The sequence below is a fragment of the Anabas testudineus genome, chromosome 23, assembly GCF_900324465.2.
Source record: "Anabas testudineus chromosome 23, fAnaTes1.2, whole genome shotgun sequence".
Taxonomy (NCBI): Eukaryota; Metazoa; Chordata; class Actinopteri; order Anabantiformes; family Anabantidae; genus Anabas; species Anabas testudineus.
Window position 1 is genome coordinate 3607383 of NC_046631.1, and position 12608 is coordinate 3619990.

A 12608-nucleotide genomic window follows, 5' to 3' on the forward strand; every position below is an offset into this window, starting at 1 on the left:
CATATGAAGTTTACTGTGGTTGTGTGTATGTGAGAGTGTGTTATTTTGTTGTTGGTTCTGTTTAAACGAATTATAAGGAGAAGAAGATGATAAGAAGAAGCACTCACCATCTGCGTGTGGTTGGGATAGAAGGTTTGTTCATTGAGGGGGAATTTCTCTGGACCAAGGGAGTGGTAGAGCTTAATCATCTGAGAAAACTGCAAGCAGAAATAAACAAGATAGTCAGGCATCGTTAGTTAAGCAGTGCAGGGCAGGAAAGGTTAGATAGATGCTTTACAGAGTTAGTTAATTGTGCTCATGCAAAACACACAAAACTCATGAAACTATAGTTTTAATGCAGAGCCAAGCATTAGCACCCTTTTCACTGCAGTTTTGTAGCTTTTCTGACTGCAAAGTGAACAATAATGTGTAAGGGTGAAGCCGGACTGTACTACCGGCTCCAAAGACAGATGTTACAGCTCCCTTTAATAGCCCAAATAAATCAGTCAGAGGCAGCCGCCAAGGGAGGGACTCAAGACACCTTTGTGTGAGTTAAAGTAGAGCAAAGAGAGCCGCCTAAAGGGCCTAAAGATCGCTTACCACCCAAGGTTTGCTGCAGAAGTTGTAAATGGAGAAGAGAGAATTCACACTGGGGACGCCACCGAAATGCAGGCCAATCACAAGATTCCTGAAGTCTTCACCAGGGACCATGCTGTATGCATGCTGCCGAATCAGGACAAAGTCAGGCTTGAAAGACCTGCAGCAGGTTGGACATGGAAAATGAAAACCATCAGATAATGGAGTTAAGATATCCTGAAGAATAACATTTTATTTAAGAAAATCTTTTTCTATTTCACACTTTCACACTGTAGTCTAACCTGACTTGGCTCAGGTCAGACCTGTCCACCATATTGCCTTCTACCCAGCCAAAAGCTCTGTTAACACATTAACACACTATCTGGGCTTGTGTTTACAGTCCAGGGCTCCATTATTCACAGACTATGTCGGGCTAAAGGGGTGAAGAAATGCTCCTCAGTGCACCTAATCTTTTTGGACCATCTATCCAATTAACACAGCCTAATCCCTCCTTTACAAAGTGTTCTGGGAGCAGGGCCAAACAGTCATCAGGCACCTGGAGGCCTCCTTTAAAATCAATCCCTGCGTTTCACATTAAGACAGGAAATTCAAACTGACTGCAGTCATTTTTCTACGTAGAATAAAATCAAATAAAATCATTAAAGCTGCATTTATTTATTTTTTAGATAATCACTAGCTCTGATAACTTGCTGTACAGTGCAGAGTTGTGTGTAAATTCTCTGTGGGTCTGTCGCTATGAGCAACACCTTTGATGTTTCACAATTGATCTGTTAATATAATAATTTTGATGAGGGCAGCTTTAATAAAACATGAAGATGACTATTAGCTAAACTATAACATTAATACCTGACCAGCAGATGTACAAAAGTTATTACATTACGTCTGTTAACCTGCAAATAAAGACACTTGCATAATCAAAATATGTGTGCACAGGTAAACACACACACACACACAAACACACACAGAGGAGGTAAAGAGCTGCCAGTTGTGAGCTGAAATTACTGCCAAGCGCTACAACAAACTCTGGGTCCTCAAGTGTTGCTTATGTTCGACGGCACGAACAGGACTGGCAGGGCGACTGAGGAGTGATCTGGTCTCGGCGACAGAGCGACTACAGCTGTTCCTCCCTGCTTCTGTACTCAGCCACCGTGGCAACACACCAAAGGCTCTGCTATTTATACTGGATGAAACTGTTTATTGAGGCTCTAGAACAAAACCAGACTCAACGGTTCATGTGCAACACAAGCTCCTGATAAACACAAGAGCCAATTCACGGAGAACAACATTCTGCTCGACAGTGTCAGCCAACACAATGAGTATAAGTTCAAAACAAAAAACTATGGCTAAAATAAGTATATATATAGAGCTAATAAGAGCGAACCAGTGCTTGCCACTAATGCTGCAGATTCTGCAAACAGTGCATGCAAACAGAAATAGACAGACTACACCTTTAAAGTACGTCATTACCATAGAAAGCCCAGATGCACAAGACATTCGGCTCAGTGAGATGGCTTTTACCGGGCTATGGTTAATAGAGGCATTGCCCTATAGCAGCAGAACATTACAGAGGTTTGTCAACCATTAACTTTGTTTTTCTGTCTCTTCACTCACAGTCGTTCTGCGAAAGCACGGCTCTCTGTGGGATGTGGATTTCGCTACAGCAGCACATTTATGCTTTATGATCTCAATTGCTTGAGCCCGACAGGCATCACTTCTCAGGCTTTATGCTAATGTGTCCTTTGAATGGGTTATCAGTGGTGCAGTAAAGGCTGATAACATCGCTGACTGGAGGATACCATGGTTATAGATTGAGACATGAGCAGGAAAATGGATCCATGTGGAGTCATGAGCATAACATGGAGCAAGTTAGGTACTGATGGGGTGGGGGAAACAATCCATCTTAACAAGTCATTCCTTAAGTAAACTAAAATAAATCTGTGAAAAGGCCAACAAGTTTCTTTTGACCATCTTAATACTAGTGAATTTATGGCTTTCTGCTTACTGTTGCTACAATCTAAGTAGATCAGAGTGGTGACACTGAACCCAAACAGTGAAGTTGAGGGCTGAAAGACCAAAACACTAAGCTAAAAGATGTTAAAACACTACATTGAGCAAAGGTAATAATTCTGTGTAAATTTATTAAGTACCTTTGACATTACATTATCATTTGATCCAAAAATACTCCAATGATAGTGAGCAGCAGTTCACAAACAACTAGTAAAGCAACTCCATACTTGTGCACTGAAATGAGAGTAGTATCAGTCCACTCTCAGAGAAATAGTATTACCCCCAAACTGTTTATAACGCAAGAAAAAATGCAGTTTTGTAGCACGATGTAGAGTTGTTTTTGCTATTGTGCAGTCCTAACAGAAAAGCACAGATTTTTCTCACTAAGGCGCATTTCCCTCCTATGACGGAGAGCCAGTTTCTTACAATGCACCATTGTATACAAGCACAACACTGATCCTCGGTATGTACTGTTTGACATTTGTGGAATTCCCACAGAGTTCTGCCCTGATTATTCTTATCAATGACAGACAGACTGATGGAGGAAGATATGGCTCTTACCAGCCTTTGAGCCAGGCACAGGGTGGTTGTGAGGACAAATGTTCCCCGCAATTCAGACATCCCTGTGGAGATTATTAGAAGGTCAGAGATTCCGTATGATAAATGGATCTGGAAACCAAATGGCAGCATATTGTCTTGAGTTTGAATGTTGATGAAAACATCCTGTTGGCACTGTTGCGCAGTTTATTGTATAATGGTCTCATACAATTGTCAAGCCAGTAGTGTATTCATAACCAGACACATTTAAAGTGTGGTGAATCAATTCAACAACTGTGTTGGTAGGAGCAATGTTTTGTCCATTTGGGTGGTAGTGGCAGTAAATACAACACTGACATATTGTGACACACGTTATAAACTTTTCTGTGTGGTGTTTCTATGTTTTCCTCCAGGTACTTCGGTTTCCTCCCACAATCCAAAGACAAGCAGTTGGGTTAATTGGTGGCTCTAAATTGCCAGTGTTGGGGAAGCTACTTGGAAAGCATAGATTTGCAAGCTATCAATTACTACTGGAAGAAGCTCAACTACAGCAGACAGCTCCCCTAGGGAGAATGTTTAGTTTGCTTAACTGAAGCTACTTAGAAAAACTACTTTGTAAAAAAAAAAAGAAAAAAAAATTTAGCTTATGGAAATGATCCCTATAAACAGCCCCACACATACTATAATTACAGTTTTATTAATACAGCTGTTCTAGTCGAAGCTTGCCATGTATATCAGATTGACAGAAAGCATGATGTACTGTGTCTTCTGGGTGGGTAAAAAAGGTAAATGTGTGCTAACACATTCAGCTCTTATGTGAGTTCATTGTCAAACTGAAAATCCAATCGCTGCAAATGTATGGTTACGATCTTTTTTTTTTTACCTAGTAGTATATAAATCTAAAGAATCCCAAGGAACCCTCTGTTCTCTGTGTGTAGCATCATGTTGCGGCCCCCTGGCCTCAATCTAGAACTCCTTGTGGTTGTGGCTGTGTCTCTAGGCCCTGTGGCACCAAAGTGATCTGGCAGCAGCTCAGATCCTGGGCGGTGGCCCGGTCAGGGCTGCCAGAACTCTGGATAGCTTCCAGATGAGATCACACACAGGGGCTCATCTCCACATCACAATGAACGCAGAGAAGGTCACACAGAAACACAAAGGACCTGCGTCAACAACTATAATAACAAAACAACAACAACAAAAAGGAGATTTAAATTACACTTGAGCACATCTAGCATAAAAAAAGCAAATTAGAGAATGTTTTGTTGGTTAAAAGTGATTATGTTAAGAATTTAGAGGAAAGTCCCAAAGGAGGCGGATATAATGAGGGAGGGAGCTGCAAGAGTGATAAAGCCCCAAATGACCTTTGGCAGAAGGGGAAATGAATGTTGTAGGAGTGAATTAGTAAGACCATTTGTATTCATGGCTATATTACAAAAGCACCATGGTCGCTGTATGCTTTCATTACGGTCACAGTGCTGGTAGAGGAGAACCACCCTCAGGCGTCCTAAAGCCATGTCGGAACTCAGCGCGTCTGTGAGTGGGATTTATTTGCTGGGTAACAAGATGAACCTGTCTGAGGTATTAGGTGTAAAAGCAGCTCCAGGCAGACAGGTCCTTTACTGATTAAAAAGAGCTTTCGCACGGGTCAGGGGGAAAAGATGGGTGGGGGGTGTTAATGCTTGTTTTTGTGTGTGTGTGTGTGTGTTTCACCTAAATCGTCACCTGAGGTAACCAAAAGATCAGAGCTTTGAGATCCCAACTGACTGAGACTGCTGGCTTTCAGAACACAGAATTAAATAAAAAGAGGGAAAAGGAATCGGACAAGGTTCTGCTAATGTAATCTAGCTGCCTGACTCTCTCCATCTCTGAGGCTGCAAGTGGCGAGGAATGTGACAAGGCGAGTCAACATGTAATTCAGTGTACTGTTGATCAAATTTAAAGACGTCTACTAAAGTCTGCTGACATTAGTTTTGACAGATTTACAGAAAATGATCTCCAGTTGTGACATGAAACTGTGTCTTTTCTCTAATAAGTCCATTATTCTTGGTTGATTTTTCTAAATTTAGCCCTACATTCAATAAACTCTACATGGCATATGAAGATGTGAAGGAGATACAAAGATACAGAACAACATCCCAGTAATGGCAACCACAGCTTCTGCATCAACTGAACATGACATCGGCAAAATTAGACATGCCACTGATAATGCTGTGGCGAAACAACACAAAATATGTTGTATGCTGCACAAAAATGCAACTTTTGAGTCAGTATCAGTTGTAAGACCTCACATCTTCTTCTAAAGTCAGATTTCAGCTATTTACCTGATGCTGCCAGACACTTCAAACAATAAAACAAACAGTTAACACGCCAGCTGTCTGATATTAATCACCGCTAATTAATTACAGTTTTTATTAACTGCAGGAGGAGTGCCGTGGGGAATGGAGGAGGAGAGAAGCGATCCTCTGTGACTTTTTATACTTTGGCTGCTACAATCCATCTTTCAGCCAGACCAGAGTTCCTACTTTGAGCCGAGCGGCTTGCTGGAGGTTTTGGCAACAGAGTGCAAGGAAGCTAAAGGGCTGACAGCAGCAGTGCACCAGGGGACGACGTGCCATAACTACTGTGGCGTGTCGCTCTGCAGTGCTGGCTGTCAGTGCGTGCCACGTTGCACGTCGCGCATAGTCGTTCTGTAGCAAAACTGCATAAAAACTCTAGGATGAAAAACAGATCAGGGCTTGTCATGTTGTTATTTTAGTGGTTGTTTTGGCTTAGCAGCTCATCATGAGACATTTATGAGATGAAGAAGAAGAGAACTGTAGTGGTAGTAATATGAAAACCGAGCCAAATTAATCACAGCCACAACAAATGATGCTTCACAATAAAGTGAACAAACAAATAAACAAACAAAACAAAAACATTAAAAGACATAACACCACTGTTCCTGTACTGGATTCAAATTACCTGTATGTACGTGTATGAGGGATTCACGGGACACGATGCATAAACTACCGTAAAACCACACAAGTGTGAGAAAGTGTACTGCTGCATGCAGCCAGCAGAGGAGATGTGTTCAGGGAGCATTCCTATGAACAGAGATCAGAGGTCACAGCGCTGGGAGCACAGCACCACAGCCAGGAAATCCATGGAAAAGCAGGAACCTGCTTTAAATATACAGTGAAAACATGCCAGCATGTATGTGTTAATTGTCTAATGGATCTCACACATGTCCTTGCATTGAAACACATAGCTGTCAAAGAAATAATCAGCCATCAGGCTATGATCTATGACAAGGACAGGTGATGATACATAGAGACCTCCAGTGTATTTCTGGGGTTTGAACTTGTGACTTTCAGTTGCAGGAGAATCAGATCCTTAACTTTTAACTTTATTAGTCATTCCCCATCAGTCTGCTTGCTAAAAAACAACCGTTACACTATCTGCAATCGAATTCAGGGTCATAAAAGATAAGCTAAGCCGCAACAGCTTGGCAGTCAATGTCAGTGTTTGTGACCAAGGCACCAGTCAGAACATCTGTAGCCAATTTGGCTTCTCCATCATTACAGCAATATCACCAAAAATACCCAACCCACACAATGACCTCGCTGTCAGTTCTGACAAGTGGTTGCATTGTCACATTGGACGTATTACTGCCAGTGGTCTGTGATTATTCCCGCTTGATTTCACACTGCACTGTGTGGGCAGGTTTTTTCCAAATGTTGCTTTCAACATCGATAAGAAAGTTATTTTACAAAAGTGTGCGTGGAGTCAAAGCCAACACAAGCTGATTATTCCCAAAACAGGCGAGAATGAAAGCTGGTGGGCAGACACCGGATGGTATGCCCTAGCTTATCTGACTGACCACTCAGGTCTCGGCAGCCCAGAGAATGAGAAGCGGATGACAACTGATCTTCTAGCCAGCCTCCAGCTTGTTGATGCTCTGTTTGATGTCAAGAAGAAAAAGTTAAGTTTTTAAATTATCTATTATTATAATTAGAGCATTAAGACGCCTTGTGCCACTTCCTTGTAAAGAAAGTTATGTTTACATTCAGTATTGTATTGCATCATGTATTTCTGTATTTTAGTTGTAGAGTTTACAGCTATAGTATATCTATTTGAAATATTATTCTGTTATTTAATATCCCTACTTTACGTTAAACCTGCAGTCACTGTTTTCATGGCCACTTGGGGGCAGCAGGAACAAGCACTAAATGCCAAACCTTATATGGTATTATGCAGAGCCTATGAAAAGTATTACCCTCGCCCCCTTGAACGTTTTCAGCTTTTATTCATCAAAAAGTACAAGTTAGGCAATGGATACAAAGAAATTCCCAAGTCATTAAGCATGCCTTGGAGCACAGTTAAATCCATCATTAAGAAATTATAAAATTAGGGCATCTGCCTCCAGAGGGCTATCTCCCAAATGCTATAGTGTGACTTAATGAAGCAAGTGGCTGCACCAGTGATGATTTAGGTGAGTTACTTTAAAGCCTCTTTAGTTTTACAGTATATTTTATGTTTATGCATATTTTTTGCACATATCCGTTTAAATGTTTTTTTTTTTTTGTCAAAAACGCCAAATTAAATAATTCAATGTTGTAAAAAAAATATTAGCAACCATTTACTTAATTTTTTGGAATATTCACTGTTCTTTTAGCACTGTTTTGGTCACCACCAGCTCCTGAAGAAAACAGCTTGCTATAGCAGCTACAGTAAATGATACATTGGCGATAACTTTGTTACACGATTGGTATTAAAGTAGCATATAGTATGTTTTTATAATTTTGAAATGAAAAATGTGCCTGATGAGAATGAAGCTGTGTACGATAATACCAATCGAGTAACAAAGTGCTTGCTATTGCAAACCATGCAGTCATGTAGTCAGTTGTTAATATAAAACTATTCTAAATCTTTTACAGCTATAATATGTCATCCTCACACTTTGGCCATGTTAGTGACTAGTGACTTTCAGAATGGAAGCAGGAGTTATTTTTGCCACCCAGATCAGCTGATGATCAGTGTACTTCCTGTGTGCCAGCTTCACATAACACACCAGTCTATTTAAATTTCCATTTCCACGTGTCTAACTGCTGCTGCAGTTGCGGTTGCAACAGGGGCTGCTCATGCTTGTGGCCAGAAGCCACAGCTGCCACTGCAAAATAAAAAGTTATTTACTTGAGGTATCTCTAGTTAAAGTCAAAAAATAATTTAGTGTTCAAACAGATTATATAACACGTGTATCATCATGGATCAGCACCATAGTAATATTAAACTCAGATGGAAAAAATAAAAAAGACAACTCCATATTTTGATTCCTTCTGCTTGTCACGCCTAGGTTCAAATAGGGTAAGAAGTCTTTTAGTTTTCCCACTGGCATAATCACTTTGCCTTAATTTCTCTCAGTGCAACCAACCAATGTTGTACATACAGAGTCACGCTGAATGCCACAGGAAAGAAAAGAACTGGAGTCTTTGTGCAGGCTCACTGAGGCAGATTACAGATTGCGTGGGTAAATGCGTCAAAGGACAGGAGCTTTCTGTTGGCCTCAAGCATCTTACCTGACCACTTTGGTGCCACCTTTATTGACCTGCATGTCCACCATACATCCCGAATTGACGTAGGAGGCCAGGTTGATCTCTGAGAATTCTGCCTGATAAATACAAGAAAAGATATTACTTGTATTAGACGGTACATCCTACAATAACATACTGTATGAAGTCAAGTTTGTGCACAGTAAAAAAAACTCTCTGACTGAACACTCAAATGCACAAAGGGCTTCTTATTTATTTTGGCTTTCTCACACAACTGTATTTGTTTAAGAAGGTGAAAGTAAAAATGTTTTGCTATCATGCCTTTGACTCATGAAACTCAAGGGACAGTGAAAAAGAGGCAGGTTCTAGCTCAATAACATGACATGTTCACTATTAAAAAAAAAAACTGACCCAACAGTACCCAACAAAGTACAGACAATAGATCTGTTCATTTGATTCTACATTTCCACATTTTGCATCTGTGCAGCGGAGAGAAAAAGACAAGAGTTAGAGAGACAGAGGAACTTAGTGAGAGGAAGCAAATTGAGTTATCCTTAGTCTGTGGCCTCCCGGACAGTGAGGCCTTGTGAAAGCCTGTAGCCTGGCTACCTAATGACTCGGTCAAACTCCCAGAGACACTCAAGAGGAGGGGTGACAGTGGACTTCTGGGAATAGACTTTCTGGATGCACAACACTAGAGTGGGACAACTCAATTTTCCTACTACTGACTGTCACTGCATTTGAGAATTCTCCTGGTGTAAAGGCCCCTGGCTAAATCTGGCAGTATTTAAATGTTCTTTCCTTTTTGTCTCATTAATTATTGCAAGACAAAGTTACCTAACAAATGGTATTACAGTGGCAAGAAAGAGTATGTTAACCTTTTAAAGTTTTGTGGTTTTCTGAATTAATTTGTCATAAAACATGTTCTGATATTCGTCTGGTTCATTTGAGTCTTTTATTGTTGTTCTCAATAAGGACATAAAAGATCAGATTTTTTGGTGTTATTACTTTGGGCACATTATATTTGTTAATACTCTTGACTTAGATGAAGATCAGATCACATTTTATGACAAATTAATACAGAAAACCATGCGATTCCAAAACGTTCACACACTTTGACCGACATGCCTCTTGCCACTGTATATACATTATATATATATATATATATATAATATATTATCAATACAATTACTCAAAATGTGGTTTAAAGAGCAACTTAGCATCTAGAAGTAGAATATAGAAGTATATAAAGGAGTATTTCAGGGTGTGTCGGCCCACAGTGACATCATAGTTGGGTGTGGTTAACGGTCAGACGTGCACAAGACTTTACAAGTGACTCTACACGTTAAAGTGTTGCCTTTGCAGAGACAGAGCTTGTTGCTAAGGCAAATAAATAATGAATTTATAAACTCAAACCATCTCCCCAGTTAATGAGAGCTAGATAGCTAATAATATAAATAATAATGACATAATTGATAGATACTTCTGTATGTCCAATTTATAAAGTAAGCAGTGACTATAGCTGTCAGGTAAATGTAGAGGGTCAAACAGTACAATCATTCCATTTAAAATGTAGTAAAAGTAAGTTGAAGTAACAGTACAAACCAGCATGAAAAGAGTGCTCGAGTAATGTACGATAACCCTATATTTGTCCTTAGCTCTGCACAGTGCTTGAATAAATGTACTTTACTTACATTCCACTGGGTAGACCAAAGTCGAAGCATTGATCTGACTTTGGCCTAACTAACTAACTGACTAACATTATCTATAAATACTATGTGATCATAACATATGTCCTTGATGACATATTTTGAGGTGTGAGTCTCAAATTAAGGTTTTAAAGCCATTTATTATACTCACTACAAAGCAGGATTATCTCATCAGTCAGTAGCTACAGGGCAAAATGAGGCTACATGCACATTTAACTGTTGTCTGTATTGCAGTCATCGAACTTTTAATATAATAACAGGGATCACCTGTGCCTGGCTCAGGCTGCGTCATTGTAAACTTCCATCTGCTCCAGCTACAGCAAGGCTGACCTCTGAAACACTATCTTACCCTTCAGTATCACTTTAACTACAAGAAGTGACACTAATGTAGTGGATTTAATGGGCACCGAACAAGCAGCCTGCTGACTCTTTGTGGAGAAAAGAAAAATTCAATTTGACATGACGTGGTTGGCTACCAAACACAACACTTGACAAAGAACATGGCTGCATTTCATACGTCTCCAAGTGCTCTGATCCTGACTCAGCAATGGACTGCATTCAATCATTCTCTTGATCTTAACACTGCAGTGTTAGACTATTAAATAGTACTAAAACAATCCAATGAAACTGTCAATTGGAGGCCAGGAGTTCAGCTTTGTTTCTCTCCTGTTAATGTCAAGCACAGTATGCTGTCATGGAGGAAGCCAATCACAATATGTGGCTGGAGGGCCTGATGTCAAATTATTGTAAGAGCATCAATGAGTACCACACTCAACGGGTCACATCTGAAAATGTTATTTCTATGTTCTGTTTACTTCATCAAGAAACACGGCTTCAACAGGATGGTAATGTTCAAGTTAATCTTATCCACTGTACAAGGTTGATGCTGTAAGGTGGGTGTTGTATTACAGCTTGTTGCGCTGTTAGCTTATACAGTGATGGCTTCACAACAGCACAAACCTGCAGTAAGCTGCTCTGCTTTGCAGAGACATGCCAACATGGACAGGGATGGAAGCAAATCCTCCAGCTGACCCTCTTCTCAATCGAGCTCCTGCCAATTTTCCAAATACAAACTACACACTCTTATATTGTGGCCATCATTTGAGAATTTAAGCCTGATTTGCTTGGCTTTACATGGGCTTTAATCTTCATTTAAAAAAAGGAGCTATTATCAGTAATATTGTTTTTAAACATTTTCTTTGATCCAGTGCTGTGGCCCAGTGTAAACTCCTGATGGGGAAGTGAGTCAGTTTTTTAAAGATGTGCCATAACAAAACTAGTTTTTTGCCAAGACAGAACAAACACCCACCTCTGTTACGATTGTGTTGCACTCTCATAGGAAGAGCAGGGGCGAGCAAATGCTGTAATCTTATTTAAGGGACAACAAGGCGCCACTCACAGTCAGTGTGCCTCAAGGACATGCACTCCTTTCCTTTTCTCGGCTCTTCTCTACTGATACCGGCCTCTGAAAGAAACATCTGTGTGCTCAGCAGCACATGCCTTGCCAAAAGCAGTGATCTGTTATAAATCCATAACACACCCAAATACACACATTCTCAGATGAGCGTGTACACACACATTTTCAATCACTGCATCTCCTAAACAAATCCCATCCCAAAAATAGAGGCCTAGGTTGACTTTTGCTGTGACCAGATATAACTAGAGAGTGGGCTACATTTTGGCATGGGCAGAGCATTCCACATCATCTCTGACTGGATGGTTCTGTGCTAGCAGCTACTGTCACTGGGTAGTAATGGATGAAGTAGCTGGTGCAACGCACAGGCTCAGGAGCCAGGACAGGAGTGTTTTCACAGTGCCATGGTTACCATCATGGCAACACATTCAGACACTTGTCTTGGAGCAGCTCTCACCCTGGGAAAAGAAAACAGGAAGTGATACATGGCATCCAAAGCTGATTCTTCTCGTGTTTTGACCTGCATTCAGGCTGAATTTATAATGGTTTTCAGCTGACCTGCAAGTATAAACACAACTATAAGAGCTACTATGGTTGTCATAGGTTGGAGCAGGTCTTAAGCTTATGTTCTCCTAAAGCTAAGCTTGTTCTCATACTGAATCAGTTTCTGCAGTCTGAAATCCTGTCACTCTCTTTGCCACAGCTACCAACTTTGTTTATTTACAGCAATCCAAGAAAACTAGACATGTCAAACATATGTCGTTACCTCAGGAGACAGCCAATATGTGGTGAAGCACTGTCAAAGAAGTGCAAGCCAGGTGTTTATTTATGTGAAAA

General features: G+C 40.5%; 1 protein-coding gene across 2 annotated transcripts in view; it reads right to left on the reverse strand.

Moving 5' to 3' along the window:
- Positions 1-12608, reverse strand: part of LOC113163449 (synapsin-3) — a 72534-nt gene that overhangs the window by 42446 nt on the left and 17480 nt on the right. For both annotated transcript variants that reach the window (XM_026362078.1, XM_026362079.2), the window contains 3 exons: positions 8676-8767; positions 580-736; positions 108-197 (listed from right to left, as the gene is read on the reverse strand). In XM_026362078.1, the coding sequence (XP_026217863.1) occupies positions 108-197; positions 580-736; positions 8676-8767 (339 nt within the window). The remainder of the gene's footprint in view (positions 1-107; positions 198-579; positions 737-8675; positions 8768-12608) is intronic.